We start from the raw sequence: 24,151 nt of genomic DNA, 5'->3' as shown, positions 1-24,151 counted from the left end.
GCCTTGCAATTATGGTTACCACATTTGAAGGTACCATTCACCTGTAACCATGCTCCGGCGTTGTTTTTCTTATTTGGTAATTGACTGGGGGCAAGGATGTTACCCAATGTGAGGTTTTTAGAGTAGACACATTTGAAACCACTCTCTACTGTTGTTTTAAGACAAGTGTCTCCGAGTAAGATAGGAAAATATTTCTTTACAATATTACATACGGATGAGAAATCGGATGAATATTGAGTGATAAAAGATTAACCCCTCTCATCAGTGGGTCTCTTGATACAACTGTGTGACGATGGTCTGCCTTCATCTAGAGTTTTTTTAGCTAGATGATTTAACATCCTAGGAGGGTAACCCCTCGACTTTAGTCTCTTATGGATGTCTGTGCTTTCAATTTGAAAGTCCTGTTCCTGGCTACATATCCTCCCCTCCGTGCCCTCAGAAATTGGCTTCAAGCTATTCCCTTGAACACATGCGAGGGATGGGCACTTTTTTTTATATGAAGGATAGTGTTCCCAGAGATAGGCTTTCTATAAAGTTTTGAGTGGATTTTACCCTCTCTACTCACACCACAAAGCGATGTCTAAAAAATTAACACTATCCTTGTGCCATTCATGAGTAAATTTAAGACCATTTTTGCTGTCATTCAAATATTTGACAAATTCAATAGCCCACGACTCAGTAGATGACCAGATAAAGATCAGGTCATCTATGAATCGTCGGTAGAACAATATTTCCAGTCTGAAAGGGTTATCCTCACCATACAGAAAAACATGTTCAAGCCAGCCCATAAATAGATTTACAAAAGAGGGGGCAAATTTGGCCCCCATGGCTGTGCCTCGTTTCTGCAGGTAGGAGACCCCTCAAAGTAGAAATAGTTGTGTTCCAGAAGAAACTGTGTGACACGCAAAAGGTAATTGATAGTCTGTTCATTCATACCCTGATTCATTGTTAGAAAAAAATCTTATTGCTTCCAGCCCCATATCATGAGGGATATTGGAATACAGGGAGACCACATCAATAGTGAGCCAGCTGTATTCTTCCTTCCAAAGAACACACCAGCAAAGCTTTAAGTATCCTCCCACTTCGCACAATCCCCAGTGATTAAGCCGAGGAAACATGGAAAGAGACGTTTAGAAAATGGCGAAAGCCGTCATAAAAAATAAGGGCGGGTCGTGGACTCTCCATGCCAGGAAAAGAAAAGAATTCATCAGGTAAGCATAATTTTTGTTTTCTTTCCAATGGCATGGAGAGTCCACGAATCCATTCAATTACTAGTGGGAACCAATACCCAAGCTAGAGGACACAGAATGGAAGGGAGGGAGAACAAGACAGGCGGACCTAAACAGAAGGCACCACACCACTTGAAGAATTTTCCTCCCAAAAGAAACCTCAGCTGGGCAAAAAACATCCTAATTGTGGAATTTGGAAAAAGAATGCAACTAGGACCATGTGGCCACCTTGCAGAATTGTTCCACAGGAACCAGGTAGAAGAGATAGCCCTAGTGGAAAAAGCCTTAATCCTCTAAGGAGGCTGTTAACCAGGTGTTTCATAAGCCAACCGAATAACAGTTCTTCACCAAAAGGAAAGAATAGAAGAAGTGGCCTTCTGACCCTTACGATACCAAAGAATACCACAAAAAGGGCAGAAGATTGACAAGTTTCTAGTTGCTAGCAGATAGAACTTCAGCACACGCAAAACTGCCAGGTTATGTAACAGACGTTTCTTATTAAAAGACGGATATAAAAAAGAAGGAATAACAATCTCCTGATTGATATTGCGGCCTGAAACCATCTTAGGAAGAAAACCTAATTTGGTACGAAGGATCGACTTATCAGCGTGAAAAAGAAGGGACACTCAATCAAAAATAAACTTTCATTATTCAGATAGAGCATGCCATTTTAAACAACTTTCCAATTTACTTCCATTAACAAAATGTGCAAATTCTTTTTATATTTAAACTTTTTTGAGTCACGAGCTCCTACTGAGCATGTGCAAGAATAAGTGTGTATGCATTTGTGAATGGCTGATACATGGTAAGTGGAAAAAGACAACTTTTAAAATTGTCAGAAAAAAAATCTACTACTTATTTGAAGTGCTATTGCATTGTCTTATTATCTTGCATTTGTTGATTATGCAAATCTACTGTGTTGACTAGTCCTTTAAAAAGGCGGTAAATACCAGGGAAACTCAGTAAAAAAATTAATCTTCTTAATTTGAGTACCATCCTCATGATAAATCTCTAAACCAGAGGGTAGGATCCTATCTGCAGAGAACCAGAAAAGGGAAATTTACATAACAGCTTATTCTTTCCTGTAAAGAAGGAAGAATATATGAAGTAGCCAAACTACCATGAACTGCCACTAGATGGCAGCAAATACTAAGAAATCCCTGAAATACTTAGATTCTGTAAAGCTCAGAAAGTTAAACGGTACATCAAAGTGTAAAGACACGTAAAAAAGCATCAACATACATTTGAATGCCTACTTAGGTTAAAATAAGATATCAAAAAGGTTGGTCCTAAGGCCCATACCCAAGAGAGGGAAAGTTAGTCTTACTCCTGTGGTGCATATAACTGAATAGCACCAAGTTTGCAGATCCATCATCTTCATCCACAGTGAAGGCAGCGCGGAGCCCTAGAGTCAAAAAGTCTGGCAACAACTCCACAAAGGAAAACACTGAGTGAAGCACCAGGGAGAAAATAGATCCGAGCCGCCAATTGTGTTAAACAATATCCGAGAACTTAACACCCCGTCTGATATAAAAAAACAGACCACAGGGAGATATCAATGCAATATCCAGATCAACCCAAATAACGAGATAACTCACAAGTCCCGACCCAAGGAAGAGACCACCCCTTGCCAAAGTCCAATGCTCCAAAGGAGCTAAGGCGTTAAGTCGTACTACGACACTAGAGCCCACAGACTCTCAAACAGCCACAGGACAACAAGCAAGGGGATACCCCAAGGCCAAAATCACTCTAGCAAAAGCTGGTCTCTGCATCACCTCCATACATTCAGAGGATCATAGAGAGAGAAAAGGACGCACAGCATCCCCAGCTCCAAGCAGAGCCCAAGGAGACCACGCCCAGTGCCCCTAACAGGGAACGACCATACCCTGGAGGGGAACCCAGGTCCCTAAAAGGAGACCCAACTAACATGGAGACAACAGAGGAAGACCAAAAGGTCTAATAAAAAACAGCTAGACAGTACACAGTCAATGTGCAATAGCTGCAGCTGGTCACATTCTGCAACCCATCCACTGCAAGGCAGCTGAACTACCCAATAAACTACTAGCTGCTGAGAACTAAGTCCAGAAGGACAATCCCCAGGGCCTTAAAAGAAAAAAAGGCTAAACCACCCAACTCAGCGGCAAGAGGGCGCAAGCCCACCAACCCTCCACTACATGGGAAGGAGCTCTAGGGTTTGACAACCCCAAACACGAGAGACACGCAGCGGAATTCCACTGACCCAGTCATCCAAATTGAAGGCTATAAGGACAGACAATCCTTCCTGCCTCACGGACCCACCGGTCCTCTAGAATGCTTAGTTGAACACAAAGGATAACATGAGCACTCGGCGCCTCTACCGGACCAGCCAAGCAGAGTGGCGCCACGTGTCCGAACAGCTACCAGACAGAACTGAGCCCAAACAGGACTAGCCTGCAATCCGGGTCCTAACCGTCAAGCCGCATAAATCCTCCCTCAGAGGGGAAGAAGGAAAACAGATAGGACATCCTGTCGGATGAAAATAAAATACAAGGCAACCAGTAGGTTAACGCCCAAAAAGAAACAGGCCTACCGTAGGAGCAGCCAAACAGAGCCCTGATCTTCCAAAAAAAAAAAAAACTGGAAAAGATCTCAATACATGGACAATCAGGAGATTACATCATCACCATATGTCTAATGAGGTGCGCCATTTGAAGAGCAGACTGAGTATTCCCGTATCCGATAAGGATAGGGTCGTTCAATAACTGAAAAAAAATCTCTGAGTAACACGCAAAGGCACGCAATTCTGTAACGAAAGGCACAACACTCGGGGACAGTCACACCCGCAGGGAACTGTACAGTCCAAGGTGGAAAACCAGGGACAACAGGGGCAGGGAAGGGAAGGCACCACCCAGTCCTCAAACTCTATTCAATTTAGAAAATAAAGGTTCATCAGGCAATATGACCTCAGGAACCCCTGAATTCGCCAAAAACTTCCTTTAGAAGAAGCGCAAATTCCTAAAACTAAAGTTTGGTTCCTCTGCAGCTGGAGGTTGAGAGGCAGCAGACTCCGACCCAGAAAGTTCATACTCTGGAGTCTCAGAAAGAAACTTATCCTTGGATAACCCTATCAGTTAAATCCAAAAATTATTTGGATTTATGTACTATGAGAAGGAGTGCAATATGTAACCGTTCGCTTGCTCTTAGCAGAGCGAGGTAAAGCATTATGGCCGCAGACACCGCTGTCTGAACTGCGCAGTAACGTCCGGAGAAAAAAAAAAAGAGGGAACGAATCACATAGTGCACAATGCAGGGCTGACCCTGCTATGAGAGAAAGCGCGACAAGCTTGTAAGCTACATGGCTCTCAAAGTGAAAGTGAAACCTGTATATTTCATAACAGCCTATGAGACTAACATCTCACACATAAAGCAGCATAAAATCAAATAAACATATAAGATTATTATTCCCCCCCTGTTCAATAATCCCCCTAAGGAGATATAAACCCTTGATTCTATAAAGATAAAAGGTGCCACACTGTGACCCTGTCTTCTGTGTTAACAGTATCTAATAAAAAATGTAACGATCTTAGCAGAATCTATGCCGTGGAATAGGAACAAGGCCCTTCAAGTGTGACAGGTCGTAGCATCGCTCCCGACATGGACTTGAGAGAAAAAGCAGTCTGCAAAATTTGTCAACGCAGATTGCTGTAGGAGCTGTTAATATGAGTCGGGATGGTGTCGCAAAAGAGAACTCTCCCTGCATTTCTGGGCTCTAACTTTCACCCAGGCCCTCACTGAGAAGCTTATAGGGCTTCTTAAAACTCCTGTCCCATTGCAAAGAGTAGTACCCTCCATAAGAGACAAAACTAATTCTGACACTTCTCTGCCAACCTCATGGGACGAAAGGCAAAGAATGACTGGTGGATGAGGGTAGTGGGAGCAGTATTTAAGCCTTTAGCTTGGGTGTCTTTGCCTCCTCCTGGTGGCCAGGTTCTTATTCCCCAAAAGTAATACATGCAGCTGTGGACTCTTTCCAATTAGGAAGAAAATAAATAGATTTTTGAGGAAAGGAAAAACGATGCCCCTTTATGTAGCGTTGCAAGGAAGTTAAAGTGATAAGCAAATGCAGCCTAGATAAGCAGTAATATACACATATATAGTTAAACTTTTAAACATCTTAGAAGTGCCCATAAACATAATTGAGTGTCTATTAAAAAATACAAAACATTCCTTACCCATAGACACTAGTCCACTTAGCAGCAGACAGCGAAAACAGTACTGAACCATATCCACAGAGGTAATGGAATAGGAGTATAACGTTGATCTGTAAAGGGAGGCACAAGACGAGTCCCTGCAACAGAATTTACAGAGAGCCTATGAAGGATTTCCCATGAGGCGAAAACATTGTATCATGAGGCAGTACTCCAATCACATCCCTCTGAAAAGCACTGTACCCTCAGGGGAACTGGGCTTCAATATGCTCTGAAGTAGCTTTCACTGAAGAAATTAATCACATAAATAGGCAAAGTTTGGTGGGGTGGGAGGGTTTTTATAGGCTTTTGAGGTTTGGAAAACTGTCTCCTCCTGGTAGGAATGTATATCCCATACGTAACCGTTCGTGGACTCTCGCCACCTACATAAAAGATTATTCTAGCCCTAGTTGCCAAAAATATCACACATATACACATACACATATATATATATATATATATATATATACACACACACACATACATACATATACACATACATACACACTTGATGTAGAGATTGTCTTCAAAACATGTAGTGGTTTGTGAAATCTGGCCAAATTCACACAGGTTTGGATCTGGATAAACGCATTGCTGAAGTCTTACGTGCAAGTATTCTTTTATATATTTTTATATTCCTCTTTTTTTTTTTGTTAAATAAAAGGTTACAAATATCACACACACGTCACCACTTATTCAGCCCTCCAGAATGTTAAAGTTAAATATACATGGTTTTCTTACCACTGCAAATTCATCTTTGTCCAAATGTCCATCCTTGTCTATGTCACTTAGGTCCCACACCTAAGGAAGGTGGGAAAAAAATGAAGCAACGATGCAGTCAATTTGCAAAGGATTAGTGAGCTATTATCTGTCTCATGAGCTTGTCTATGTTGACCTACTCATTTAAAAAAAAGAAGGCTGAATCTAGAGCAGAGAACTGCCTCCCATAGTAAGTAATGAAGCTCTCTGGAATGGAAAATCTCAAAGGGGTCAGTGAAAATGACAAGGAGTGGCCAATGCTAATGACTAGATATTTTTTCTAAATCAAACTCAAATAAAATTGTGTTTCAGTGTAATGTATATGAATTCCATTCTAGCTTTGCATACTTCTCAATGTAATAAGCATCTTGCAAATTTTGAGTGTAACTCCCAGTTTACATTTGGCAAAATAAAAACAACAAGAGCTATAATAGTAAAATGCTTAGAGAATATGATGGAACCTGTGAGAAAACTTCAGGCACACCTAAGGGACAGCCTGTTTGGCCCAATCACTCAGGCTACAAGAGGATTTTTAAATTGGACAAAAGTATTGTTTCAATTTTTTTTACTGTTTAGTACAATTTTAAATTTGTATATAGAAATCATATTGTATACTAAATACAATTTACTGTTTATATTAAATACACATTTTTTCCTGTGTATTTAATATAAGAATTTTACTGCATACTTATAGCACAAATTTTATTGACTACTATTAACATGGATTTCAAATGTACACTCATTTTTTTTTTACTTTATATTTTAAATATCACTATAAACTGTTTATTTTATTGAGCACTATACGGTAATCTGTGTGTCTCTCCTTCACATTAAGAAATGTAGGGTACACCCCTAGGAAGATATTCAGCTTATTCATCTTTCAATAAAGAAATTGCCTTTACAGATTCCTGAGAAGGACCTCTTAGCTGTGATCAATCTCTTGAAATCCTCTCTCCTCAGCTGAGAGCTGTATAGAATTGTTCACTAAGTTTTAAGCACTGCAAGACTTTATTGCTTACAAACGGGATCTGAGATTTGGAGGATATTTTTATGTAGCAGCTTATACTAAAGGGCCATTATAGTTTAAAAGTTACATGCTCCAATTCATTAGAGCATGATAATTTTCAAAACAAAGACCATTTAATGCTATGTGTGTAAACCCCCCTCCCAGAAAACAAGTGAAACACACAGTTAAAGAACTAGTCACACAGCTTAGCTGTAGTTGGGATAGCAGCAGCTCTGCAAGGGCTAGATGCATAGCATTACAGGGTTGCTAGTTTTAAAATGTCTCCAACGAATAACAGTATGTAATTTGTTTTACTAAAATAGCCTTGTAATGTCTCCTATATAAAAAAGCATGAATGAGTGATGTGTTTCATTACAATTATTTATCTACACATAGCTTCCAGACTTTTTTTTTACACTATACATGAACAGTGCATTTACAAAACACATCACATGTGAATTCGCAAAGCTCGCTTCCATAACAGTGTGTCAGAATGTAGTTTAAGACTCCATTTGCAACTTTTCTGCATACTATTGATCAACATTTATTTATTTTAACTTTTATTTTAACATCAAGGAGTACAGTTTTACATTTCACAACACCATTATTACATTTATGTCTTCAACACTACAAACTACTAAGTTTTCAGGACAAAATAAATATTGTTTAATGAAAACAGGCGTAAAAGGTAATAAACAACCCTCTTACCCTTCCTAAAATGTCCAGAGGTAGCTTTGAATTTATAAGTACCGGCTTCACCTTATCCCCAGATAGTAAGCCATTCACAGGTAGCAGGCTTTCAAAAATACCATCAAACTTGGATTTCTCTTCTATCTAGGGGGAAAATAAGTCTGATATTAGTATATTAGTTTGTAAGACTCCAGGCTCTTTATTTTACCACACACAAAACACTGAGAAAGTAAGCCTCATTTAAAGAGGCATTAATTTCATGAATATGACTAAATCTCCATTTAAGGGCATAAAAGTTAAAATTAAAGGGACACTGAACCCAAATTTTTTTTCTTTCACGATTCAGATAGAGCATGCAATTTTGAGCAACTTTCTAATTTACTCCTATTATCAAATTTTTCTTCGTTCTGTTGCTATCTTTATTTTAAAAGCAGGAATGTAAATCTTAGCAGCCAGCCTATTTTAGCTTCAGCACCATGGATAGAGCTTGCTTATTGGAGGCTTACATTTACTCAGCAATAAGCAAGCATAACCCAGGTTCTCAACCAAAAATGGTCTGGCTCCTATGCATCACATTCCTGCTTTTTAAATAAAGATAGCAAGAGAACGAAGAAAAAATGATAATTAGAATGTTGCTTAAAATTGTATGCTCTATCTGAATCATGAAAGAAAAAATGTGGATTTAGTGTCCCTTTAAAGGGACAGTCAACACCAGAATTTTTGTTGTTTTAAAAGAAAGATAATCCCTTTATTACCCATTCCCCAGTTTTGCATAACCAACACTTATAAAAAATATAATTTATGCTTACCTGATAAATTCATTTCTCCTGTAGTGTAGTCAGTCCACGGGTCATCCATTACTTATGGGATTATATCTCCTCCCTAACAGGAAGTGCAAGAGGATCACCCAAGCAGAGCTGCTATATAGCTCCTCTCCTCTACGTCATATCCAGTCATTCGACCGAAGCCATACGAGAAAGGAGAAACTATAGGGTGCAGTGGTGACTGGAGTTTAATTAAAATTTAGACCTGCCGTAAAAAACAGGGCGGGCCGTGGACTGACTACACTACAGGAGAAATGAATTTATCAGGTAAGCATAAATTATATTTTCTCCTGTTAAGTGTAGTCAGTCCACGGGTCATCCATTACTTATGGGATACCAATACCAAAGCTAAAAGTACACGGATGACGGGAGGGACAGGCAGGATCTTTACACGGAAGGAACCACTGCCTGTAGAACCTTTCTCCCAAAAACAGCCTCCGAAGAAGCAAAAGTGTCAAATTTGTAAAATTTTGAAAAAGTGTGAAGTGAAGACCAAGTTGCAGCCTTGCAAATCTGTTCAACAGAGGCCTCATTCTTAAAGGCCCAAGTGGAAGCCACAGCTCTAGTAGAATGAGCTGTAATCCTTTCAGGAGGCTGCTGTCCAGCAGTCTCATAGGCTAAACGTATTATGCTACGAAGCCAAAAAGAGAGAGAGGTAGCCGAAGCTTTTTGACCTCTCTTCTGTCCAGAATAAACGACAAACAGGGAAGAAGTTTGACGAAAATCTTTAGTTGCCTGCAAATAAAATTTCAGGGCACGGACGACGTCCAGATTGTGCAAAAGTCGTTCCTTCTTTGAAGAAGGGTTAGGGCACAATGATGGAACAACAATCTCTTGATTGATATTCTTGTTAGTGACTACCTTAGGTAAGAACCCAGGTTTAGTACGCAGAACTACCTTGTCTGAATGAAAAATCAGATAAGGAGAATCACAATGTAAGGCCGATAACTCAGAGACTCTTCGAGCCGAGGAAATAGCCATTAAAAACAGAACTTTCCAAGATAACAGCTTGATATCGATGGAATGAAGGGGTTCAAACGGAACACCTTGCAGAACGTTAAGAACTAAGTTTAAGCTCCATGGCGGAGCAACAGTCTTAAACACAGGCTTAATCCTAGTCAAAGCCTGACAAAAAGCCTGAACGTCTGGAACTTCTGCCAGACGTTTGTGTAAAAGGATAGACAGAGCTGAAATCTGTCCCTTTAACGAACTAGCAGATAAACCCTTTTCTAAACCTTCTTGTAGAAAAGACAATATCCTAGGAATCCTAACCTTACTCCATGAGTAACTCTTGGATTCGCACCAATATAAGTATTTACGCCATATTTTATGGTAAATTTTCCTGGTAACAGGTTTCCTAGCCTGTATTAAGGTATCAATCACTGACTCCGAGAATCCACGCTTTGATAGAATCAAGCGTTCAATCTCCATGCAGTCAGCCTCAGAGAAATTAGATTTGGATGTTTGAAAGGACCCTGAATCAGAAGGTCCTGTCTCAGAGGCAGAGACCATGGTGGACAGGACGACATGTCCACTAGATCTGCATACCAGGTCCTGCGTGGCCACGCAGGCGCTATTAGAATCACCGCTGCTCTCTCCTGTTTGATCCTGGCAATCAATCGAGGAAGCATCGGGAAAGGTGGAAACACATAAGCCATGTTGAAGACCCAAGGTGCTGTCAGAGCATCTATCAGTACCGCTCCCGGGTCCCTGGACCTGGATCCGTAACAGAGAAGCTTGGCGTTCTGGCGAGACGCCATGAGATCCAGATCTGGTTTGCCCCAAAGATGAAGCAGTTGGGCAAACACCTCCGGATGAAGTTCCCACTCCCCCGGATGAAAGGTCTGGCGACTTAGAAAATCCGCCTCCCAGTTCTCCACGCCTGGGATGTGGATCGCTGACAGGTGGCAAGAGTGAGACTCTGCCCAGCGAATTATCTTTGAGACTTCCATCATCGCTAGGGAACTCCTTGTTCCTCCTTGATGGTTGATGTAAGCCACAGTCGTGATGTTGTCCGACTGAAACCTGATGAACCTCAGAGTTGCTAACTGAGGCCAAGCCAGAAGAGCATTGAAAATTGCTCTTAATTCCAGAATGTTTATTGGAAGGAGTCTCTCCTCCTGAGTCCATGATCCCTGAGCCTTCAGGGAATTCCAGACTGCGCCCCAACCTAGAAGGCTGGCGTCCGTTGTTACAATCGTCCAATCTGGCCTGCGGAAGGGCATCCCCTTGGACAGATGTGGCCGAGAAAGCCACCGTAGAAGAGAATCTCTGGTCTCTTGATCCAGATTTAGCAGAGGGGACAAATCTGAGTAATCCCCATTCCACTGACTTAGCATGCACAATTGCAGCGGTCTGAGATGCAGGCGCGCAAATGGTACTATGTCCATTGCCGCTACCATTAAGCCGATTACCTCCATGCACTGAGCCACTGACGGGTGTTGAATGGAATGAAGGACACGGCAAGCATTTACAAGTTTTGATAACCTGTCCTCCGTCAGGTAAATTTTCATTTCTACAGAATCTATAAGAGTCCCTAGAAAGGGAACTCTTGTGAGTGGCAATAGAGAACTCTTTTCTACGTTCACCTTCCACCCATGCGACCTTAGAAATGCCAGAACTAACTCTGTATGAGACTTGGCAGTTTGGAAACTTGACGCTTGTATCAGAATGTCGTCTAGGTACGGAGCTACCGCTATGCCTCGCGGTCTTAGGACCGCCAGAAGCGAGCCCAGAACCTTTGTAAAGATTCTTGGAGCCGTAGCTAACCCGAAGGGAAGAGCTACAAACTGGTAATGCCTGTTTAGGAAGGCAAATCTTAGATACCGGTAATGATCCTTGTGAATCGGTATGTGAAGGTAGGCATCCTTTAAATCCACTGTGGTCATGTACTGACCCTCTTGGATCATGGGTAAGATGGTTCGAATAGTTTCCATTTTGAACGATGGAACTCTTAGGAATTTGTTTAGGATCTTTAAGTCCAAGATTGGTCTGAAGGTTCCCTCTTTTTTGGGAACCACAAACAGATTTGAATAGAATCCTTGCCCGTGTTCCGACCGCGGAACTGGGTGGATCACTCCCATTAGTAAGAGGTCTTGTACACAGCGTAGAAACGCCTCTTTCTTTATCTGGTTTGCTGATAACCTTGAAAGATGAAATCTCCCTTGTGGAGGAGAAGCTTTGAAGTCCAGAAGATATCCCTGAGATATGATCTCCAACGCCCAGGGATCCTGGACATCTCTTTCCCAAGCCTGGGCGAAGAGAGAAAGTCTGCCCCCCACTAGATCCGTTTCCGGATCGGGGGCCCTCACTTCATGCTGTCTTAGGGGCAGCAGCAGGTTTTCTGGCCTGCTTGCCCTTGTTCCAGGACTGGTTAGGTTTCCAGCCCTGTCTGTAGCGAGCAACAGTTCCTTCCTGTCTTGGAGCGGAGGAAGTTGATGCTGCTCCTGCCTTGAAGTTACGAAAAGGCACGAAAATTAGACTGTTTAGCCTTTGGTTTGGCCCTGTCTTGAGGCAGGGCATGGCCCTTACCTCCAGTAATGTCAGCGATAATTTCTTTCAAGCCAGGCCCGAATAATGTCTGCCCTTTGAAAGGAATATTAAGCAATTTAGATTTAGAAGTCACATCAGCTGACCAGGATTTAAGCCACAGCGCTCTACGCGCTTGAATGGCGAATCCGGAGTTCTTAGCCGTAAGTTTGGTTAAGTGTACTACGGCATCAGAAATAAATGAATTAGCTAGCTTAAGGGCTTTAAGCTTGTTCATAATCTCATCCAATGGAGCTGTGCTAAGGGTCTCTTCCAGAGACTCAAACCAGAATGCCGCCGCAGCAGTGACAGGCGCGATGCATGCAAGGGGTTGTAATATAAAACCTTGCTGAACAAACATTTTCTTAAGGTAACCCTCTAACTTTTTATCCATTGGATCTGAAAAAGCACAGCTATCCTCCACCGGGATAGTGGTGCGCTTAGCCAGAGTAGAAACTGCTCCTTCCACCTTAGGGACCGTCTGCCATAGGTCCCGTGTGGTGGCGTCTATTGGAAACATTTTTCTAAATATAGGAGGGGGTGAAAAGGGCACACCGGGTCTATCCCACTCCTTGTTAACAATTTCTGTAAGCCTTTTAGGTATAGGAAAAACGTCAGTACACGCCGGTACCGCAAAATATTTATCCAGCCTACATACTTTCTCTGGAATTGCAACCGTGTTACAATCATTCAGAGCCGCTAATACCTCCCCTAGTAATACACGGAGGTTCTCAAGCTTAAATTTAAAATTTGAAATGTCTGAATCCAGTTTACTTGGATCAGATCCGTCACCCACAGAATGAAGCTTTCCGTCCTCATGTTCTGCAAATTGTGACGCAGTATCAGACATGGCTCTATTATTATCAGCGCACTCTGTTCTTACCCCAGAGTGATCGCGTTTACCTCTTAATTCTGGCAATTTAGATAGTACTTCAGTCATAACATTAGCCATGTCTTGCAAAGTGATTTGTATGGGTCGCCCTGATGTACTTGGCGCCACAATATCACGCACCTCCTGAGCGGGAGGCGAAGGTACTGACACGTGAGGAGAGTTAGTCGGCATAACTTCCCCCTCGTTGTCTGGTGATATTTTTTTAACATATAAAGTTTGACTTTTATTCAAAGTAACATCTATACATTGAGTGCACAAATTTCTATTGGGCTCCACATTGGCCTTTAAACATAATGAACAAACAGATTAATTTGTGTCAGACATGTTTAAACAGACTAGCAATAACACTAGCAAGCTTGGAAAAAAAAAACTTTTAAATAAATTTACAAGCTATATAAAAAACGCTACTGCGCTTTTACCAAATATGTTAAAACAACCAAATTTTAACAGAAAATGTATAAAGTTAGCAGAGGATTGCACCCACCAGCAAAAGGATGATTAACCCCTTAATACCCAAAACGGATAACAGTTGAAATAATAAACGTTTTTATCACAGTCAAACACACTGTCACAGGTCTGCTGTGACTGATTACCTCCCTCAAAACTAGTTTTGGAGACCCCTGGGCTCTGTAGAGACGTCCTGGATCATGGAGGAAGAAATAGGAAGACTGTGACTAAATTTTTACTGCGCAATAAAGCGCTAAAATAGGCCCCTCCCACTCATATTACAACAGTGGGGAAGCTCAGTAAACTGTTTTTATTCAGAAAAAAACGACAGCCAAGTGGTAAAAATCATGCCCATAAAGTTTTATCACCAAGTACCTCAGAAAAAACGATTAACATGCCAGTAAACGTTTTAAAAATTGAAAATTATGAAGTGTTATTAATAAGCCTGCTGCTAGTCGCTTTCACTGCAGTGCAGGCTCAAATATTACTTTAATATTGACAGTATTTTCTTAGTGAAATTCCATTCCCCAGAAATACCTCAGAGTATACATACATACATACATATCAGCCTGATACCAGTCGCTACTACTGCATTTAAGGCTGCACTTACATTACATCGGTATTAGCAGTATTTTCTCAGTCAATTCCATTCCTTAGAAAATAATTTACTGCACATACCTCCTTGCAGGTGGGCCCTGCATGCTATCCCCTGTTCTGAAGTTACCTCACTCCTCAGAATGGCCGAGAACAGCAAGTGGATCTTAGTTACGACCGCTAAGATCATAGACAAACTCAGGTAGATTCTTCTTCTAATGCTGCCTGAGAACAAACAACACACTCCGGTGCCGTTTAAAATAAACTTTTGATTGAAGAAATAAAAACTAAGTTTAACACACCACAGTCCTCTCACACGTCCTATCTTTAGTTAGGTGCAAGAGAATGACTGGATATGACGTAGAGGGGAGGAGCTATATAGCAGCTCTGCTTGGGTGATCCTCTTGCACTTCCTGTTAGGGAGGAGATATAATCCCATAAGTAATGGATGACCCGTGGACTGACTACACTTAACAGGAGAAATACACTTTTTACCTCTTTGATTACCTTGTATCTAAGACTCTGCAAACTGCCCCCTTGTTTCAGTTGTTTTGACAAACTTGCATTTTAGCCAATCAGTGCTCACTCCAGGGTACAATCAAAGAGAAGAAGTAGGCGGCACTCCAAAACTTCAGGTAAAAACAATCCTTTATTCCATATGTTTAAAAAACAACACTCATAGTGCAGAAAACAGAATTTATGTTTACCTGATAAATTTCTTTCTCCTACGGTGTGTCCGGTCCACGGCTTAATCCTTACTTGTGGGAATATTCTCTTCCCTAACAGGAAATGGCAAAGAGAGCACAGCAAAAGCTGCCCATATAGCTCCCCCTCTGGCTCCGCCCCCCAGTCATTCGACCGAAAGTTAGGAGAAAAAGGAGAAACTATAGGGTGCCGTGGTGACTGTAGTGTATGGAATAAAAAAAATTTCAAACCTGACTAAAAGCCAGGGCGGGCCGTGGACCGGACACACCGTAGGAGAAAGAAATTTATCAGGTAAACATAAATTCTGTTTTCTCCTACATTGGTGTGTCCGGTCCACGGCTTCATCCTTACTTGTGGGAACCAATACCAAAGCTTTAGGACACGGATGAAGGGAGGGAGCAAGTCAGGTTACCTAAACGGAAGGCACCACGGCTTGCAAAACCTTTCTCCCAAAAACAGCCTCCGAAGAAACATAAGTATCGAATTTGTAAAATTTGGCAAAAGTATGCAGAAAAGACCAAGACGCTGCCTTACAGATCTGATCAACAGAAGCCTCGTTTCTTGAAGGCCCATGTGGAAGCCACAGCTCTAGTAGAGTGAGCTGTAATTCGTTCAGGAAGCTGCCGTCCGGCAGTCTCATAAGCCAATCGGATGATGCTTTTCAGCCAAAAAGAAAGAGAGGTAGCAGTAGCTTTCTGCCCTCTCCTCTTACCAGAATAAACGACAAACAAAGATGATGTTTGTCTGAAATCCTTTGTTGCTTCTAAATAGAATTTTAAAGCACGGACCACATCTAGGTTGTGTAACAAACGTTCCTTCTTTGAAACTGGATTCGGACATAGGGAAGGAACAACTATTTCCTGGTTAATATTCCTGTTGGAAACTACTTTTGGAAGAAAACCAGGTTTGGTACGTAAAACTACCTTATCTGCATGAAATACCAGATAGGGAGAAGTACACAGCAAAGCAGATAATTCAGAAACTCTTCTGGCAGAAGAAATAGCAACTAAAAACAGAACTTTCCAAGATAGTAACTTGATATCTATGGAATGCAAAGGTTCAAACGGAACCCCTTGAAGAACTGAAAGAACTAGGTTGAGACTCCATGGAGGAGTCATAGGTCTGTAAACAGGCTTGATTCTGACTAACGCCTGTACAAATGCTTGTACATCTGGCACGGCTGCCAGACGTTTGTGCAACAAGACAGACAGAGCAGATATCTGTCCCTTTAGAGAACTAGCTGAAAGACCTTTCTCCAAACCCTTTTGGAGAAAGGAAAGAATCCTAGGAATGTTGATTGTACTCCAAGAAAAACCCTTGGAATCGCACCAACGGATATATTTGTGCCATATCTTATGGTAAATCTTCCTAGTCATAGGCTTTCTGGCTTGAACCAGAGTATCTATAACTGAATCTGAAAACCCACGCTTAGATAGAATCAAGCGTTCAATTTCCAAGCAGTCAGTTGCAGAGAGACTAGATTTGGATGTTCGAATGGACCTTGTACTAGAAGATCCTGTCTCAAAGGTAGCTTCCATGGAGGAGCCGATGACATATTCACCAGGTCTGCATACCAAGTCCTGCGTGGCCACGCAGGAGCTATTAGGATCACAGAGGCGTTCTCCTGTTTGATCCTGGCTACCAGCCTGGGAAGGAAAGGGAACGGTGGAAACACATAAGCTAGATTGAACGACCAAGGCGCCACCAATGCATCGACTAGTGTCGCCCTGTGGTCCCTGGATCTGGACCCGTATCGAGGAACTTTGAAGTTCTGACGAGACGCCATCAGATCCATATCCGGAATGCCCCATAGTTGAGTTAACTGGGCAAAGACCTCCGGGTGGAGTTCCCACTCCCTCGGATGGAAAGTCTGACGACTCAAATAATCCGCCTCCCAGTTGTCTACTCCTGGGATGTGGATTGCAGATAGGTGACAGGAGTGATCCTCCGCCCATTTGATGATCTTGGATACCTCTGTCATCGCCAAGGAACTCCTTGTTCCGCCCTGATGATTGATATACGCTACAGTCGTCATGTTGTCCGACTGAAATCTTATGAATCTGGCCTTCGCTAGGTGAGGCCAGGCCAGGAGCGCATTGAATATCGCTCTCAGTTCCAAAATGTTTATCGGGAGAAGGGACTCTTCCCGAGAACATAGACCCTGAGCTTTCAGGGAGTCCCAGACCGCACCCCAGCCTAAGAGACTGGCGTCGGTCGTGATTATGACCCACTCTGGTCTGCGGAAACTCATTCCCTGAGACAGGTGATCCTGAATCAACCACCAGCGGAGCGAGTCTCTTGTTACCTTGTCTACTTGAATCTGAGGAGACAAGTCTGCATAATCCCCATTCCACTGTCTGAGCATGCACAATTGCAAAGGTCTTAGATGAATTCGAGCAAAAGGAACCTCGTCCATTGCTGCAACCATTAGCCCTATTACTTCCATGCACTGAGCTATGGAAGGCTGAGGGATAGATTGAAGAACTTGACAAGCGTTTAGAAGCTTTAATTTTCTGACCTCTGTCAGAAAGATCTTCATCTCTACAGAATCTATTATTGTTCCCAGAAAGGGAACCCTTGTAGACGGGGACAAGGAACTCTTTTCTATGTTCACCTTCCACCCGTGAGACCTGAGAAAAGCTAATACAATGTCTGTATGAGCCCTTGATCTGGAAAGGGACGACGCTTGAATTAGGATGTCGTCTAAGTAAGGTGCCACCGCAATGCCCCTCTGTCTTAGAACCGCTAGCAGGGATCCTAGCACCTTTGTGAAAATTCTGGGAGCAGTGGCTAAACCGAACGGAAGAGCCACGAACTGGTAATGTTTGTCCAGAAAGGCGAACCTTAGGAACTGATGATGATCTTTGTGGATAGTAATATGTAGGTACGCATCCTTTAAGTCCACGGTAGTCATGTATTGACCCTCCTGGATTGTTGGTAAAATCGTTCGAATAGTTTCCATTTTGAATGATGGAACTCTGAGGAATTTGTTTAGAATTTTTAAATCCAGAATAGGCCTGAAAGTTCCCTCTTTTTTGGAACTACAAACAGGTTTGAGTAAAACCCCAGACCTTGTTCCACTGACGGAACTGGGTGTATCACTCCCATCTTTAATAGGTCTCTTACGCAATGTAAGAATGCCTGTCTCTTTATCTGGTCTGAAGATAAGCGAGACATGTGGAACCTTCACCTTGGAGGAAGTTCCTTGAACTCTAGAAGATACCCCTGAGAGACTATTTCTAGTGCCCAGGGATCCGGAACATCTCTTGCCCAAGCCTGAGCAAAGAGAGAAAGTCTGCCCCCTACTAGATCCGGTCCCGGATCGGGGGCTACCCCTTCATGCTGTCTTGGTAGCAGCAGCAGGCTTCTTGGCCTGTTTACCCTTGTTCCAGCCCTGCATTGGTTTCCATGCTGGTTTAAGCTGGGAAGTGTTACCCTCTTGTCTAGAGGCTGCAGAGTTAGGAGACTGTCCGTTCCTGAAATTGCGAAAGGAACGAAAATTAGATTTGTTCTTAGCCTTGAAAGGCCTATCCTGTGGGAGGGCATGGCCCTTCCCCCCAGTGATGTCTGAAATAATCTCCTTCAATTCTGGCCCAAAAAGGGTCTTACCTTTGAAAGGAATATTAAGCAGTTTTGTCTTGGATGACACATCCGCCGACCAAGATTTTAGCCAAAGCGCTCTGCGCGCCACAATTGCAAAACCTGAATTTTTCGCCGCTAATTTTGCCAATTGCAAAGCGGCATCTAAAATAAAGGAATTAGCCAACTTTAGTGCGTGAATTCTGTCCATGACTTCCTCATATGGAGTCTCCTTATTGAGCGAATTTTCTAGTTCCTCGAACCAAAAAGACGCCGCCGTTGTGACAGGAATAATGCACGAAATTGGCTGGAGAAGGAAACCTTGCTGAACAAATATCTTTTTAAGCAATCCTTCCAATTTTTTATCCATAGGATCTTTGAAAGCACAACTGTCCTCAATGGGAATAGTCGTGCGCTTGGCCAACGTAGAAACTGCCCCCTCAACCTTAGGGACTGTTTGCCATGCGTCCCTTCTGGGGTCGACAATGGGGAACATTTTCTTAAATATAGGAGGTGGGACAAAAGGTATACTTGGCTTCTCCCACTCCTTGTTCACTATGTCCGCCACCCTCAGCGTGCACAGGGACCTCAAGGAATTTGTTCATTTTGCACAATTTCTCTGGAATCACCAAAGAGTCGCAATCGTCAAGAGTAGTTAGCACCTCCTTAAGCAGGGCGCGGAGATGTTCTAACTTAAATTTAAACGTCACGATATCAGGTTCTGCCTGCTGAGAAACTTTTCCTGAATCAGAAATTTCTCCCTCAGACAGACCCTCCCTCACTGCCAATTCAGACTGGTGTGAGGGTATAACAGATAAATTATCGTCAGCGCCCACTTGCTCATCCTCTGTATTTAAAACTGAGCAATCACGCTTTCTGGGAAATGCTGGCAGTTTGGATAAAAGATTTGCTATAGAATTATCCATTACTGCAGTTAATTGCTGCATAGTAACAAGCATTGGCGCGCTAGATGTACTAGGTGTCGCCTGCGCGGGCATAACTGGTGTTGACACAGAAGGAGAGGATGATGAACTATCCCCACTACCTTCATTTGAAGAATCATCTTGGGCAACCTTATTAAATGTGACAGTACTGTCCTTACTTTGTTTGGACGCCATGGCACAATTTTCACATACATTTAAAGGGGGAACCACCTTGGCCTCCATACACACAGAACATATTCTATCTGAAGGTACAGACATGTTAGACAGACTTAGGCAGGCTATAAATGCAATAAAACCGTTTTTAAACAAAACCGTTACTGTCTCTTTAAATAATAAAAAGAGTACACTATTTCTGAATGTTTGAAAAACTATGAAGGAATTATCCGATCTTTACAAAATTTGCACCCTAGTGTCTTAATGCTTTGAAAGTATTGCACACCAAATTTCAAGTCTTTAACCCCTTAAATGAGCAAACTGGAGCTAATTGTTCAATTTACCAGTTTAACCCACTACAGTCCCTGCCACAGCCTTGGCTGCGGCTTTACCTTCCTTGGGGGTTATTCACCACAGAAATAAGCCTTCTAGAAATCGTTTTTATGGCCACAGGACCCTCTCACATGAAGCTGCATGCACTGCTTCCAGAAGTAACTGCCCAACTAAGGCGCGAAAATGAGGCCTCCTCCCTCTGCATACCAGAGTGAAGGGGCCTTCCTGACTAGATTAGGTGTCTAAACAACTGCCAGGCATAATAAAAAACGTTCCCAAGAGTGTTTCCAAGTCCCAAAACACTCCAAAAGTCATATAAATATTATATAAATCAATCGATTTAGCCCACAATAGTGTCAACCAGTATATAGCCCATTTATAAGCCTTCATTCTGTTATGAGTCTAAGAAAATGGCTTACCGATCCCATAAGGGAAAATTACAGTCTTCTAGCATTACTATGTCTTGTTAGAAAAGAGACTAGTCATACCTGGAGCAGAAAAGTCTGCAAACTGTTCCCCCCAACTGAAGTTCTCTGGTTTCAACAGTCCTGCGTGGGAACAGCAATGGATTTTAGTTACTGTTGCTAAAATCATACTCTTCTTTAAACAGAACTCTTCATCACTTTCTGTTGTAGAGTAAATAGTACAAACCGGCACTATTTTAAAATAACAAACTCTTGATAGAAGAAATAAAAACTACAACTAAACACCACATACTCTTTACCATCCCCGTGGAGATGCTACTTGTTCAGAGCGGCAAAGAGAATGACTGGGGGGCGGAGCCAGAGGGGGAGCTATATGGGCAGCTTTTGCTGTGCTCTCTTTGCCATTTCCTGTTAGGGAAGAGAATATTCCCACAAGTAAGGATGAAGCCGTGGACCGGACACACCAATGTAGGAGAAATAAGCTTATTGAAAGATTAGTTGTTAGGGGGTATGACATGGAAATGCTAAAGCACACAGTAAAATGCATCAATGAGACTCATTTACGAGTATCAACTGATCCTAAAAAGTTTCCAAAGGAATGCAAATTCAATGATGATACAATAGTGTTTTCTACTAAATTTCTTTGCAGTTTAATCAACTTTGTAATATTGTCAAAAGGAATTTACCTCTTTTAAAAGGGGATGATTTATTATCTAATGTTGTAGGCAATGTTAAATTTGTATCAAAGAAAGCTCCTACTTTGGCCAATAGGCTGTCTCCAAGCCTAGTCACTAGTAGTGTGGGTAAGCATGGGAATAACTGGTTGTCCAAAAAAGGCACTTTCAAATGCCTGTCTAGGAATTGTGTTACATGCAAAGTTATCTCTTCAGATGATAAGCTCAAAAGCACTACCACTGGTGAGAGTTTTAATATAGAGCACTATTCAAATTGTGGCACAAACTTTGTAATATATCTTTTAGAGTGCGAGTTGTGTCGGGACCAGTATGTAGGTCAAACCTCACGTTCTCTACGGTCTAGAATAGGGGAACACAAAAGGGACATAAATTACAACAAGGACTCTAGTGTAGCTAGGCATTTCAATGGAATACATTTCACAAATGAACCAAGGATTTTGGTAAAGGTAATAGACATAGCTAGGAAGCCATTGCGGGGAGGAAACAGGTATAAAATCCTCACCAAAAAAGAATTGTACTGTATTTGGAAACTAGGTACCAGAGTACCGACAGGATTAAATAAGGAGTGGGAAATTAGCTACTTTGTGGAGTAGGACGCACAACAGAAAGTACATACTTTTTCCTCTCTAACTTAACTGTTTGGTATTCCATAACCACTTAGTGCATATTTGAGTATTTTAATATGTCAATAACATGAAGTATTTCATCTTCCCTTTTTTCTGCAGTTTAGCTCTCTGTATGATATCACTTTATGAGTCCTTAGTGCATTTAACAATGTACAATTTTGCTGAAATATTATTGAATGAGTTAATTTAAAAAAAAAAAAAAAAAAACTTTATTAAGAGCTTTAATATATTTTGTATAAATTAAATGTGCACTTAGGATTTATTATTGGTAGTCTGTTGCGGGCTAAAATGGATACATTGTTACACCAGATTTGTCAGTTGCATATTTGGTATTTTTAGTTGATTTTTATTCTGTTGTAAGTATTTATGTATTCATGCCGCACGTTACTTTGGAAACAAGTATTGTTTATTGACCACAGCCGTTTATATGGTAACCATATGGGTGGCCTCTAATTGGCTGTAGACGGTATAAAGGTGTTTCCTAACGTGTAGGAGGTTAAGTCTATGATTAAGTGCCGCACAGCACGAAACAAGTAAGGTCTCCTCCTCCTTTGATTATGTTCTGCACTACGACTGTTGTTTTTTAAACATATGGAATAAAGGATTGTTTTTACCTTAAGTTTTGGAGTGCCGCCTACTTCTTCTCTTTGATTGCTTTCTGGTTGGCTCGGCCATCTTGTGGTTGGTAGCACACTACTGCATACGGAGCATGCTACGCTATCCGGACTATTGGAACCCTGTTTGGATTGGCTCTTGAATCCTGCTGCTTACTCACGGACTTGAGTGACACAGCTTCCCTTCTACCTCACTCCAGGGTAACTTCACGTGCATGACCTCAATGTTATCTATATGAAACATATGAACTAATGCCCTCTAGTGGTCAAAATGCATTCAGATTAGAGGCAGTCTTCAAGGTCTAAGAAATTAGCATATGAACCCCCTAGGTTTAGCTTTCAACTAAGAATACCAAGAGAACAAAGCAAAATTGGTGATAAAAGTAAATTGGAAAGTTGTTTAAAATTACATTCCCTATTTATATCATGAACGTTTTTTTTGGACTTGACTGTCCATTTAAAGGGACATTAAATAGCTGGGCACAATTTCCACAGAATGTTTACAACTTCCAAAGATATTGTTTTTTCTCCTGCGTCTTCATCTCTTGAGAGCGGTTCCCTTATTTTAGGCCTTTACAGGTGGCGGTTGAACAAGCACCACATATTCATACTAGGAGCAGCATTCTTATAAACTTACATATTCTTGGTTTAAATGGATTCTGAACAGAGCCTGATAAAAAGATTGAACATCTGGTACGTCCACCAGACGCTTATGTAAAAGAATAGATAAAGCAGAAATCTGACCTTTCAGAGAAAGGACAGACAACCCTTTCTCCAGACCTTCCTGGAGAAAAGACAAAATTATAGGAATCCTGACCCTACTCCAAGAGAAGCCCTTCAATTCACACCAATATAGGTATTTACGCCATACCTTATGGTAAATCTTACAAGTAACAGGCTGCGAGCCTGAAGCATGGTGTCAATGACTGACTCAGAAAAACCACACTGCAAACCAGATCCTGCGATGCCATGCAGGTGCTATTAGAATTATAGACGGTCTCTCCTGCTTGATACGAGCAATGACTCGTGGAAGGAGAGCAAACTGAGGAAACAGGTATGCTAGAGAGAAAACCTAAGGAACCACTATCAGAACGGCCTGAGGATCTCTTGACCATGAACCGAACCTTGGAAGCTTGACTTTCTGACGAGACGCCATCAGATCCAACTCCAGCACCCCCACTTGAAGGTTAACCTGGAGAACACCTAAGGATGGAGAGCCCGCTCCCCGGGATGAAAAGTCTGTCTGATCAGAAAATCCGCCTCCCAGCTGTCCACTCCTAGAATGTGGATGGCAGATAGAAGACAATTGTGAGCTTCCGCCCACTGAATAATCCGTGTCACCTCCTTCATGGACAAGGAACTCAGAGTTCCTCCCTGGTGGTTGATATAGGTCACTGAGGTGGTGATGTCCAACTGGAATATGATAAACCAGACTAAAAAGACAACTGAAGCCAGGCCATTAGAGTATTGAAGATCGCTCTCAACTCCAAGATATTTATCGGAAGAGAAGACTCCTCTCTAGTCCATAGGCCCTGAGCTTTCAACGAGCCGCAGGCTGGCGTCCGTGGTCACAATCACCCAGGAGGGTCTCGGAAGAATGTTCCCTGAGAGAGATGATCCTAAGAAATCCACCACAAAAGAGTCTATTGTCAACTAGTCCAGATCTACCCTCTGGGACAGATCCGAATGGTCCACATTCCATTGTCTGAGCATGCATAATTGCAAAGCACTCAAATGGAATTGAGCAAACGGAACGATGTCCATGGAAGCGACCATCAGACCATGCATAGAGCTACTGACGGCCGGACAGTAGACTGTAGAGAGAGGCAAAAAGAGATATTTTTTTTATTTTCTGACCGTCAGAAAAACCTTCATAGATAGG

At 42.0% G+C, this 24,151-nt stretch overlaps 1 protein-coding gene across 1 annotated transcript in view; it reads right to left on the bottom strand.

The window, feature by feature from the left end:
* The window catches only part of EPS15L1 (epidermal growth factor receptor pathway substrate 15 like 1), a 732,190-nt gene that overhangs the window by 550,867 nt on the left and 157,172 nt on the right, over positions 1-24,151 (bottom strand). The window contains exons 7-8 of the mRNA XM_053700047.1: positions 7,929-8,054; positions 6,197-6,256 (exon numbers count right to left, since the gene is read on the bottom strand). Of these exons, the coding sequence (XP_053556022.1) occupies positions 6,197-6,256; positions 7,929-8,054 (186 nt within the window). The remainder of the gene's footprint in view (positions 1-6,196; positions 6,257-7,928; positions 8,055-24,151) is intronic.

The sequence above is a fragment of the Bombina bombina genome, chromosome 2, assembly GCF_027579735.1.
Source record: "Bombina bombina isolate aBomBom1 chromosome 2, aBomBom1.pri, whole genome shotgun sequence".
NCBI classification, from domain to species: domain Eukaryota; kingdom Metazoa; phylum Chordata; class Amphibia; order Anura; family Bombinatoridae; genus Bombina; species Bombina bombina.
This window is presented reverse-complemented; position numbering and strand designations above follow the sequence as displayed.